Below are 12,414 nucleotides of genomic sequence, written 5' to 3' on the forward strand. Positions count from 1 at the left end.
ATCTGATGAGAGGCAACATTAGATAACTAAGAAGGAAGCATTAATATCTTTGTAACAGTAATCACAGCACCCATTTCTGCAGTTAATAGTAAAATAATAGAGATAATCAGCGTTACATTTAGCAGTCACAGTCTTCCCATAATGCATTATGTAAAAGTAGAAGACCAAATTAAATGGGAGCACGTTTCAGGATATAATTTACAAAAATCACTGCGTATTATCACAAAGCACCTACCACCATCTAGGCGTCATCAGGCCTGTTTCCTGGCAGTCAGCACTGAGGGCTGTAAAAACCTGCCAAAACTACACTGTCATGCTCTATGGTGACGTCATCACCGCGCGTCCTCTGCTCAGCCAGCGCACTGTCCATTGCGTTGTGTTGTAGCGTTTAATTGATTCAGCGGGGCGGTTTGTGTTGCCGTTGAATCGCTATTGTTTGTATGTATCGTGAATATACTTTGTAGTCGACGCTAAATTATTTCAACATGGAGTCCGGAGAGGCCAACGAGGGGGAGAAGGGAGGCTCTCTGTCGGCGGCGCAGAGAAGGGCAGAGATCCGGAGGAGAAAGCTGCTCATGAATTCAGAGGACAGGATGAACAGAATCGTAGGCTTCGCTAAAAACGAGTCTGAAAACAACGGTATGTTGTTATGAATGATCCGGTGCACACTACGGTGCTGTTAGGCGAGTCTCCTCTATTGAAACGTGTTATATTGACACCTGCTTCATCTTACTGCTGCTGTTTGAGTCAACAAATTACCTTTATCCACAGACAGTATCTTTGTTTCATTAATCATATGCAGATAAAACAGAGGGGGGATGTAACTAAGTACATTTACTCAAGTACTGTACCAAATTACATATTCATAGCCTTCCTGACCTGCCAAAAAATCTTCAAATATAGTGATCTTGAATTTCTATTTTACTTAAAACTGAAGGATGAAGTGTTGATGTAGGGGCTGAGAAAATGCTCCTGCTTCTTCAGCTAAATAAACCATATAGGACCCTCCTGAGTGAGGTGGAAAATGCATCGTCACTGAGCTGAAAACAGAGCTGTTTACCTGACACCATCAAAAGTTGAATTTTAAGAGACGAGTGGCTCTCCTAAGTAAAACACATAGGAAATGATGCATTATATTAAACTGCCAAACAGTACATAAAGGAGTTAAAATCAGTACATCCTTAAAGGGGAACTTCACCCATGGCAAAATTAATATATTTTACTCTTTTGGTCTAAAATAAAATATTAGTAAAAATGAAAAAGTCTCTCAAATCTGAAAATTAGAGTGCTAAAAATCTAATTTGTGTTGTCATTGAGTATAAAGTCTGGAGCTGCTCCACAGACAATGAATGATGTCAGATGTTATAGATGACACTGACAGCACCCAGGGGAATGTTACGAGTGCACGGGTGCATTTTCTGCGTCAGAACTGAGAACACTACAGTAGGATGAAGCTCATTCTGGTACAAGAAAGAAGACAATCTGCCAGAAGTTTGTCTCCCATTCATTATCTAGGGAGAAGCTCCAGACGTCACTAGTTTGAGCCTTACTTCTCTGGTTTCTGGCTTTAAGAGAAAGTCACAAATACTGATTGATCTTACCTCGGCCATGGAAATAACATATTGGAATTCTTAATTAAGGTGGTGTTCTCCTTTAAACATCTACAGAAGTAAAATGCAACATACACATGAATGCAGCACTAACATTAATCCAAAAACATTACATGTAATAGTAAAATACAGACAGAAAATATTTTATTACACAGTGAGTACTTTTACTTTTAAAACAGGGCTTTTACTTGAAGTGGTGAATTTCAGCAGTGTGAATTTTGTACTTAAGTCAAGGTTCTGAATATGTCATCCACCACTGAGTATAAACGTGGCACATTATCTCAAGCTGGGATTCAAACCCGCAACAACCAGGTCCCACTCCGGCAAGGCCACCCACAGAAATGGCTGGGCCCCTGAAAAGGTCCAGTGAATAGACCCTCCCCGGATCTGCCTTACTCACATTAATGCATGCACTTGCTATCTCTCTCTTAATTTAGATCAGCTAATTTCCCAGATCATGTGGCCGGCCACTAATGACTCATGCTATTTTCAAGAGAGGACGTTTTATAATGAAACAGGCTACATTTTTCTATAGCAACAATTAATACAATGTTTATTGTTGTTTAATAAGTCATGGTGAATATGTCATAACTTAAATATGGTTAACATTACTTATATTTAGGTGTGGGGGGAAAACCATAATATGATATAATGATATAAATAATTAATATTACAAATACTAAAAATAATAATACAAATATATTTAACTTTAGGTAATCTACTAGAATAATATAATCAATTGCTTTTCAGTCCAGTAGATACATTTTGCTGCTGCAAAAAAGTTTATCTTATTAGATAAAACAGATGTTGACAAAGTTTTTCTTCTGAGACATAATTTACAGTTGGAAAAAGGTAATAAATCACAATATATTTTATTGCAATACTCAGCATATTGCAACATATTTTAAATGGCAATAACATTGTATCATGGATCTTCTGGTGATTCCCGCCCCTACTTATATTTAGGATGAACAAGATCTATTGCCCCTAGAAAGCATTCCCCTTTTTACCTTCCCATGGGCAGTCCTGTCCCTCTGTGACTCCACTGACTCAAGATGGCACTGAGTGGAAACAATCAGTCAAAAATTAATGTTAAGTTTTTACAGTTGATTAACCATCTTTAAATATTTTATTTAAAGCAAAGTTGCCAGAAATGATCTGGGTTCACCTTCTCAAATGTTGTCAGTGTGCGTGTTTCTTCATCTTTTATGATAGAAAATCCAATCATCTTGGATTATAAATAAACGATTTACTAGTTGATCAAGAAATGGCAGATATTATGAACAGATATTATCTATGGCAACAAGTTTCCATAGATAATATCTGTCCATTGAAGTTCTTTGTACTATGCCTGTAGCTCAGGGGCAGAAAGGATAGATCCATCTCAAATTGAGCCAAACCAATACAGGAACTTGATCGATATTTTAGGGTTAAAGGCCCTGAACTTATTGACTTATAGTTCAGTTTCCCATTCATCTGATGTCAAGTCAAGTCAGTTTATTTATATAACACATAAAAACAACAGATGTTGACCAAAGTGCTTTGTCACTGATGTTGTCTCCCATCTTCAGCCGGAGTGCTCCGGCGTCCAACAGAACCCCGCTTTCACCTTGACCTCGACAGGACGGAGCCATGGTCGTCATCCTCATCCTCCCCGAGACCATCTCCCTTCATGTCAGAGGCCTCAGCGCTCGGCAGCCGCTCCCACAGTGCCACCCCAGAGAGGAGGGGCTCACCCCTGCCAGACTGCAGTGAGCCACTCGGAGGCTCTCTGGGAAGCTCTTTGGACGACGACATGGGAGGGATCCGACCGAGACCAAGGGGGGAGCGGGCATCAGACGACATCAGCGGTTCCCCACGTCGAGGCCTCCAGAAGTACCTGTCACGTTTTGATGACGCCATGAAACTGCGGGGTCAGCTGGCCAGTGAGAAGCCGGCTCAGGACGGAGGGTCTGACTCAGAGGATTTTGATCCCTTCAGAATCTTCCGACTCATTGGCAGCATCCTCCTGGCTGTTTTTGTTCGGATTTTTGTCTGCAAGTTTCTGGTGAGTGTACTATCGGTCATTTTGACATGTTTGTGGCTTTGGGTCTTATTTTATCTCTGAACACTTACTTTTAAATTAGTGCTCAGAAATACTTTTAGTGGCAGTGTCACATTATATGTAACTAGGGTCTGATATCAGCCCACATTTAATAATAGTGCATCTCACTACCAGAGAAATGACATTGTTCTGTAATTTTTCTTTTGAAATTCTAGTCGATATTTGCTCCGTTTCTGACCCTCGAACTGGCCTACATGGGGTTGTCCAAATACTTTCCAAAGGTGAGTTTGTATGAAATATTTTATAATCCCTTTTCCATTGTTATAGACTCAAAATTATCATGTATGCAAACAGTGTTGCCTTAGATTTCCAAGAAGTATTATTGTAATTTTTTATTTTATTATTTTTTGTTTAGCCTTTGTTTAACCAGGAGTAGAAGACTCACTAAGATTGAAAATCTCTTTTTCAAGATTGTTGTGGCCAAGATAGGCACTAGTACAAAGAACACAGCAGCAGATATAAAACAAACATATAACAATTTAAAATAAAAACAAAGAACAAATTGCAGAATCCACCATTTGTCAAGACCCGCCCATGGTCCCACCCCCCTTGGTTACTGTTGCTGGGTTTGACAAGCCAAGCCTGGGGGGCGTTCATTCCCACAGGAAACAATGGAAAATACCGGGAGATTTAACTTTCTTGTAATTCGAATTGAATCCATCATTCTGTCCAAAACGCGGTGTCAGTGATAGAGAACAAACGTGGCTACAGTTGAGTGAACGGGCATTATATGACATCCGAAAACTTGTGAAAATCGCTGTTGTGTCCCGATGTCTGACAGTAGCCATGGCCACTAACGTGAGCTACTCTGGGAATATGTTCTGGATATCTTGAGTCACTGTTGCAGACACCCCAAGCACACCTTTTAACCATGTTAAAATAATATAACTCACTGATTTATCCGCGTTTGCCAGCTAGAAAGCTCTGCGTTTCCCCGTGAAGCCATTAACAACGAGCCTGGGAGAACACAGCCTGGGGCGGTGTTTGACGAACCCCAGTAAGTTAGCAACTGTTGCTATGGGGAGGAGCACTCTGGTTGGTGGGTTGGCAGACCAATCAGAAGGCCAACAAAGGGTCAACATTCAGAACATCTACAGCCAGATCTGCCTGATTCACAGTCAGTTAAAATCATTTTAGCTGCATCCACTGAAACCAGCCACTGAAGATTTAGATAATTTTGCGACTGATTCCAAGGTGAGGGAACAGCACACTGAAACACCCTGTTTCCCAGTTCAATATTGACTTTAGGGACCGTTAGTAGAAATAAGTCCTGGGAGCAAAGACCGTAACTCCCTATACTTTTTGTAGGATGTAGATCCATAGGTAAGAAGGAAGCAGTCCTGGAACACCCTTACCAATTATCGATGTTAAGAGATACTTTGACGGTTTTGATAAAAGTTATACAAGGTTTGATTTGGTTGGTTAATATTCCACTTTTCCTTTTTATACTTAGCAGCAGTGGTAGCCAAGGCCAGAGACATTATGTTTTCAGGTTGTCTGTTCCATTCTTGTGACTGCAGCATCTCAAGAACGCCTTGAGGGAATTTCTTCAAATTTGGCACAATGAAGTGATTAGCTGTTTAGTGTCATTCTGGTTAACGTGAACATGATATCTCAAGAACACCTTTAGGAAATGTTTTCAGTTCAATCAGGACCACCTTAGTCAAAGAAAACTTTATTTACATTTGCAGTATTATATTTGGCAGTATGGCTCTGTCCTGGGGCCTCTGCCTCTCCTAGGCCCACGTGGAAAGAGAGCACACCTCTCCGCCAGTGTGTTTGCATACGTGGACAGCCTAAGGCAGAGAAATCACACCTCTCCGCCCATCTGTGTGCATATGTGGACAGCCTAAGGCAGAGAGAGCAAACCTCTCTGCCCTTCCATGTGCAAACAGGGAAAGCCTAAGGCAGGGAGAGCAGTGGCAAAGACCCCCCAGTAACAGTACAGAGCAGCATCAATGACAAACAGAAATGATAAGTCAGACACAACATAAAGAGGAGTGGTGGAGGCAGGTTGGAGGTTGTAGGCAGACCAAAGCAGTTTCAATAGGGTGCTCTGAATGAGATTTGCTAATTGGTTGCATAGAAAGGAATCATGTGATCTGTCAGCAGACTCCCTTCCATCAATCATCTTCTCCATCAGTTGATTGGGCTGTTTTAGGTCAGCTGATGTAGCTGGGATGTGAGCTGAGCTTGATGTCGTGTCCTGCCTGAGCTAACACCAGGCTCAATATTTGGCACAAACGTCTATTTGGAGTCAGTGATGAAGTGATTAGATTGTGGCGTTGAAATGTCAGGGTCTCTGTCACCTCACGTTTGTCTTATTCTCGTGAATATTTCTAGAAGGCCTTAAGGTAACTTCTGCCAATTTGGCACAAACGTCACAAACACAATAACTCAGGAATAGAAGGGAAGACATTTGGTCAGAATTGGTGACACTAATTTTGGGTGCCCTCTTTGAAACTGTTGATTGTGTAGATCTGTGCTGCCAGGTTGAAGATGTGTGTGAAGCATCCATGTTGTACAATTTTTAGCTTCTTTGCAGCAACATACATATGAGAAACATTGTCTACTGTCATGGCTACATGTGACTCTGGAGAGACATGGATTTAAACTGTAATTGCAACTTGACTGGTTCGCAGAAGCATACAACTGCAAGGCGATAACTATGGAGATTGTGCATTGATAGAAGTTGGGTTCCATCCAGACATGACCTATTGCTCTGACTTCCTTGTGCTCTGGCTGAAAGCCCAGTCTTTGTAGCCACGAACATCTTACTGCTGGCTACACCCACACCAAGTATCACTGGAAGTTTACCAGTAACTTCTTTTAACACAATTTTTGTATGTTTGTATTATGTCTATCACAATTATCTGACATTTTATTGACTAAAGAATTGGTGTTACTGAGAATGTATTGCAGCCAGGTGTTTCAGTGTCTTTGCATTATACTCCTGTTCCTCCAGGTAGAGAAGAAGGCCCAGACCACTGTGCTGACCGCTGCCCTGTTGCTGTCCGGCATCCCCGCTGAGGTCATCAACCGCTCCATGGACACCTACAGGAGGATGGGGGACGTCTTTGCCGACCTCTGCGTTTACTTCTTCACCTTTATCCTCTCGCACGAGATCCTGACGCTCATTGGCTCAGAGACTCCCTGATGGACCCTGATGGAGGTTCACCCCGCCCCCCTTCTTGTTTTCTCCTCCCTCTGTCCCCCATAGCAACAAGGCTTGGTCGTATTTGTCGGCTGACATGTTTGTTGTTGACAGTCTGGAAACAAGTCCTCGCTGCCTTATGATCAGGATCGCGCGTCAGCTTCAGGATTCCACTAATGCTAAGCTACATGTGACCACAGAGTCCAGTGTTTGTTACAGATCTCCAAATCATTTTTGCTCTGGACTGAACCTGAGAAACAGAAAGGCTTTGAAGAATGTACAGTGGCATTTATCGTGCTGAATGATATTTATTTGTCAGGTCGAGCACAGAAAATGGAAAACGTTATACTCAAGAGTGAACACCAGTTTCAGTTCATCATCAGTCTGGCAGCCACAGATTCCATTTAACTCGTGAATGGGAAACACTGGAGTTCCTCAGTTTCTGAAACTGACAGAACATCATTAACTTAAAAATTCGGATATTGATGCGTATGCAAGTGTTTACCAAATCATACAAAATAGTCAAAAACAATCTGGTGTTCAATGCAATGAACTGTCTTCCAGTGTTATGCATTACATCAGAAAAACCCTTCACATGTGTAAAACAGGACCTTTAAAGAGTAACTCTCAGTGTTCTGCTGCCCTCTCTGGTTGAACATTTAAAGTGTGTCGCACCTGTCACCACACCCAGTAGTGACATCACAGTGTACTCATGCTGCAATCCATTGCAAGTCAAGCGTTAATAAGTCCAACTCAGTATTTTCGACTTCCCATGTGCCTTCACAAGCATCTACAGAAGACCTACGTCAAATACCACAGCGCCGCTAGCAAAGACAAACAGCTTATGAAATAAGTCAACAGTCTCGCTCTTCTTTGCTCATTAAAATAGCGTAGAGTGTGTAAACGGATGTCGAGCTAATTGTGTGAACCACAGCCAATAGCATAAAACTGTTTTGTGAAGATGGAGATGGAGATACATTTGCCTTCAGAGACTTCGGTGAAGAACAGTCAACTTAATGGAAATGGAAATGGCAGCTGCATTGATGTTACAGCAGTTTCACAACAGTAAAAACACTTACTTAAAACACTACAAAAAGTAAAATAAATGATAAAGATGTCATTCCTCTCAGTTCAGTATGTGCTCTGCCATTTTGCTGCGACGTCAGGTTTGTTTATGTTGGCGAACTTGGTCTAGATGAAAAAGTTTCGGAGGCTGTTTTTTATCAAGTTCGCGTACAATGGATTGCAGCATATCACATCCTGAGTGCACCTCTATACCACTGCAGCAAGGTGAGAAGTTAAACCAATAGAGGGTGGCAAAAACATCTTTTCAGCTGCTGTTAAGTTGTACTTCAAAAACTCAAACTGTTTGAATGAACCCATTAATTTAAAGTGAGATTATGTAACTTTTGCTAAACAGCGGCCTCTATGGCTACAAGCGGCAATTACAGGAGCATGGTCTATGCTAAAATGTAGTGCAGCAGTAGCACAGGTTAAGGAATAAATAAGTTAGTGAACTCATTCGGTAATACCTGTTATAAAATGAGCCACAATAAGACTGCAGAACCCCTCGGTTTGCTTTATAATATATGAAGTCAGCTTTTCATTTGTGAGAAAATGAATGTGTTATTTATTCTTTAAAAATTACATAGTCTTGCTTTAAAGAACAGATTTACTGTAAGCCGCCCTGAGTCCTTCTCTATCCTAATAATCTCCAAAGATGTTGCATAACTGGGCAGGGTGTCATATTCTCAGCTAATACTCCGCACACTCCTCAGCAGGCTTTGGAGGTAGTTGATGTCCTAACTAGTATATACAGCACTATGAGTATGTTTTTCCTGTAAGTCAGCCTTGCAGTGCATCAGACAAGGTTGGGGTCAGTGCATTTTCAGGTCATGCTATTTCAAAACCTTAATCTAACCTTCACGTAACTCCACTAAAAAAAAAAAATCCACTTCTTTATTGAAATGTTAGTAAACTGAGGACAACTTTGGAGGGAAGGGGTTTGGCTGGAGCTCTTGTTCCGTTATGATTGATAATCGATGACTGATTAGAGCAGAAAGTTTAAGACGGATTATCATCAGGACTGACAGAGGCAGGTGGTTTCTTTTTTCCCCCTCGAACGTAATATCATCTTCTCTGCACCTCAAGCGGCAGACGACCTTGAGGCTTTGCAGTTGCGTCCCAAATGGCAATCATCACGAAGGTCCAACAAAAAGTTTCCTTTGAAAAGTGTTTACATGGAAGTTTAACACCATTTTTAAAAAAAACTTGAGATTAGTTTCTGACTTTATTCTCAGGATTCTGACTTAAATCTGTGAATCATTTCTTCTTTTTGCATGAATTCTGTGATAAAACTCAAGAGATTTGACTGTTTTTTTCTCCACATATGGCCTTCCTCTCTGCCATGTAAACATAAACTAGCAAGAAAAATAGAGTACTCCTTTTTTTCCGAGATCTCCAAGTTATTTTTAGGTCACAAAACATGAGGAACAGTTACACACATGACCCTGCAGCCGTAGTTTAAATAGAATCCAGCTCCTGATGATTTTAAGTGTCTTAAAGGAATACTTCACCAACACATTGACCCTGTGTATATCAGTTATTCTTGCTGTGTAACCTTCAGTTCTTGAAGAAAACCTGAATTTCCTCCCACGCCTCCACAGAAAACAGCGAAGATATTTATTGATTGATTGGGGTCCGTGTTTAACAGCAGCAAAACTATATATCAAAACAGTGGTTCACAAACTCACACACAGCTCCTGCAGTATAATCTAAGTCTGTAACTAATCTATGGCCATATTGTGGGTGACGTATTCCTTTAAGAACCTGAACTCTTGTTTAATTGGTGGATTCAAATCGTGTGTTTGTGTTGCGACAGATTTCCTCGTAGGCATGCTTTAAGTCCTATCTTCTTTTGCGATCTGTCATCCAGTATTCAGAAGGGTCCACCCATGTTATGATTAAGTTTTCCTCCTTAGTTCTCAGCTGTGAGAAGAAGCATTTAGTCCTTGAATGTGGAGTGTATTATTTTGCACGGCTGTGAGCTTAAAAATGCAGTAAACTTCATACAGCGTAACGGAACGTGTGTTAGACAAGAGCGTCTTGGCTTTTACTGGGAAGTGCTGTCGCTGCAAATATATGTGGGACAGTGGGAGTTTGTGCGCTTATTTGTGTTGAGTAATTCTGGTGATGTGTCCCGCTTTGCTTTGTTTGGAGCTACATCCATAAATCCTTCATATACTGTATACTCTCTACTTCTGTGCTGTAATGTCCTCTCTCCATACTTTTGATTTCATCCAAATTAATTTATTAATGTGAATTTCTTGTTTTCATGTAAATAATTTGGTGATTTATCCTACGACTTGTCTGACCTACTTGATTGTTTTTGATAACGTTTACAGAATAACTGTTTATAATGGCTCTTACAGTGTCTTACTTCAGTAACAAAGTCAGTGGTGACATGATGTAAAAACTCTCTGATTTAAAACATACAGGAATGAAAAAACTGATAATTCATACCAAATAAATACTACTTGTGTGACATTCTCTGTTTGTCTTTCTTTCTTCAGTACAGCCCATGCACAGATTTCAGTATCACTATATTCCAATGCATTATCAATCATATTCCTATTTAGAGGGGACAGCTGGATCTGGGCAGTTATTCTGTATTATGGTTTGTAAATGTCTTATCTGATGAACATCAATTTGATTATTGGACAACATTTTGCATACATGATACTTAACAACACATATATATATATATATATATATATAGATATATAGATACTGTAAAAATATTTATTAATTCTCCTTTAACATTGTTGTACTGATGTTGACCATGTCACCCAGCCATATCTTAAGGAAGACAAGAGTATTAGATTTCACTGTAATCATAATTTTGCTTTCATTTTTTAATTGAGCAAACAGTGGGATTTACAGCTGATAGATTTGTGATATTGGCCTATATGCTCGAATGTGGAGGCTCATGCACACCTTCATTAGCTTGTCGACAAGTGTGTTGGAGGAAGAGAATTCCTGCACACTGTCCTATTACTGACAATAAACTATTTAAATTCACGTTTCAGTCATCAGACCTTCATCAGGTAAAGTGAAGGAACAAAGAACATTCCAAAATGCATATAGATAACACCTTTTTAGGTGAGGCCATTGAAAAACAATAAAATGACACTGCAATCAATCCCACAGTATGTGTGTATTAGCCTGTAAGGCACCTCCCACTGTCAAAGATGGAGACTGTGGGCAACAACTACATCAATATAAACACTGAATAGCACAATTTTAAAAACAATATATCCAAAAACATGTCCAACATGTCAAATCTCAGGGCAAAATCATAACAATTACACATTTTTGGCCACCCCACATACAAGTGACCCATGCTTTTGGGGTAATGCTGGAGTGGGAGAAATAAGTAGACTCCAAGCTGCACAAAATAAGGCTGCAAGAATTATTCTTAGATGTCCAAATGATACTCCTATTGAAGAGTATCATTTGGACATCTAAATGATACTCTTCAATAGGAGTATCATTTGGACATCTAAATGATACTCCTATTGAAGAGTGATACAAAATACTAGAGTGGTCGTATATCAGGGATATAATAGCTAGAAATGTTCTTCACTTATTTCATAACTTACATATTAAAAAGAAGCCAAGACTGCTGATAAGCAGGTTCCAGCAAGTGAAAGACAGACATTTAGTCAGCACAAGAGCAGAAGCACAAGTGATTATGTTTTACCCAGAACTAGGCTTGTAACTGGTATAGGATGTTTTGTTTTCGTGCTGTGAAGTTATGGAATGGTTTACCTGATCTCATTAGGAATTTACCAGAAAAATATTTTAAACAAAACATTAGGGGTATTTTTTAAGGAGTATTTGAAGTTTTATTGTAACTGTATGACTGTGATTGAGGGTATAGCTTCTATGTAATATTATCTGTATAGGCTTTGTTGTGTGTGTATAATACCATCCATGTGTTGTATGTATGTTTTTTGGTTTGTGTCTGTTCTATATTGTATTGTGTTTCATTTATACTGTATTGTGTTTCTATTATATTTTGTAATGTTTTTATGCTATGGACTCTTGGAAAAATAGCCCAAGTGGGCTAAAAGAGATCCAAATAAACAAACAAACAAACATACAAATGGGAGGCAGGCAATCACAATATAATTACCAAACAGTTATAATTAATCATATACTAGAGACAGTATAATAGAAAAAGTATTTATTAAATAAATAAATAAAAATAAATAATACATATATAAATAATAAAAACATATATATAGATAAAAAAGTCAATTTGCAAAATAAGTACTAGTAAACACCATGCAGACAATGTGTATTATTTGTGTTTATAAATAAAACTGACTTGACTTAAAAGCTTTGAAAGTTAAGAAAGAAAATATGAAAGTACATTCGGAAGAGACAAAACAAATCAATGAAAAAAAATCAGAAGGTGAGAGTAATCACTGAGTTTGTATTCAATGCATAACATGAAATATTAGAGTAACAGAGCAACATTA

General features: G+C 39.4%; 1 protein-coding gene across 1 annotated transcript; it reads left to right on the forward strand.

Annotated features, from left to right (window-relative positions):
• Nucleotides 1-334: 334 nt before the first annotated feature.
• camlg (calcium modulating ligand) lies at nt 335-7,974 on the forward strand. The gene is made up of 4 exons (XM_033609999.2): nt 335-639; nt 3,182-3,657; nt 3,870-3,935; nt 6,680-7,974. The coding sequence occupies exons 1-4, from the start codon at nt 486-488 to the stop codon at nt 6,869-6,871; spliced, it is 888 nt and encodes a 295-aa protein (XP_033465890.2). The 5' UTR covers nt 335-485; the 3' UTR covers nt 6,872-7,974.
• Nucleotides 7,975-12,414: the final 4,440 nt, after the last annotated feature.

This window comes from Epinephelus lanceolatus, chromosome 11 (genome assembly GCF_041903045.1).
Source record: "Epinephelus lanceolatus isolate andai-2023 chromosome 11, ASM4190304v1, whole genome shotgun sequence".
Lineage (NCBI taxonomy): Eukaryota > Metazoa > Chordata > Actinopteri > Perciformes > Serranidae > Epinephelus > Epinephelus lanceolatus.

Excerpts from the sequence above, each read along its gene's own strand:
- camlg (XM_033609999.2), top strand. The coding sequence starts at position 486 with ATGGAGTCCGGAGAGGCCAACGAGGGGGAGAAGGGAGGCTCTCTGTCG. Across the intron at positions 3,658-3,869 it reads TTTTTGTCTGCAAGTTTCTG|TCGATATTTGCTCCGTTTCT; the intron begins GTGAGTGTACTA and ends TTGAAATTCTAG. Across the intron at positions 3,936-6,679 it reads TGTCCAAATACTTTCCAAAG|GTAGAGAAGAAGGCCCAGAC; the intron begins GTGAGTTTGTAT and ends CTGTTCCTCCAG.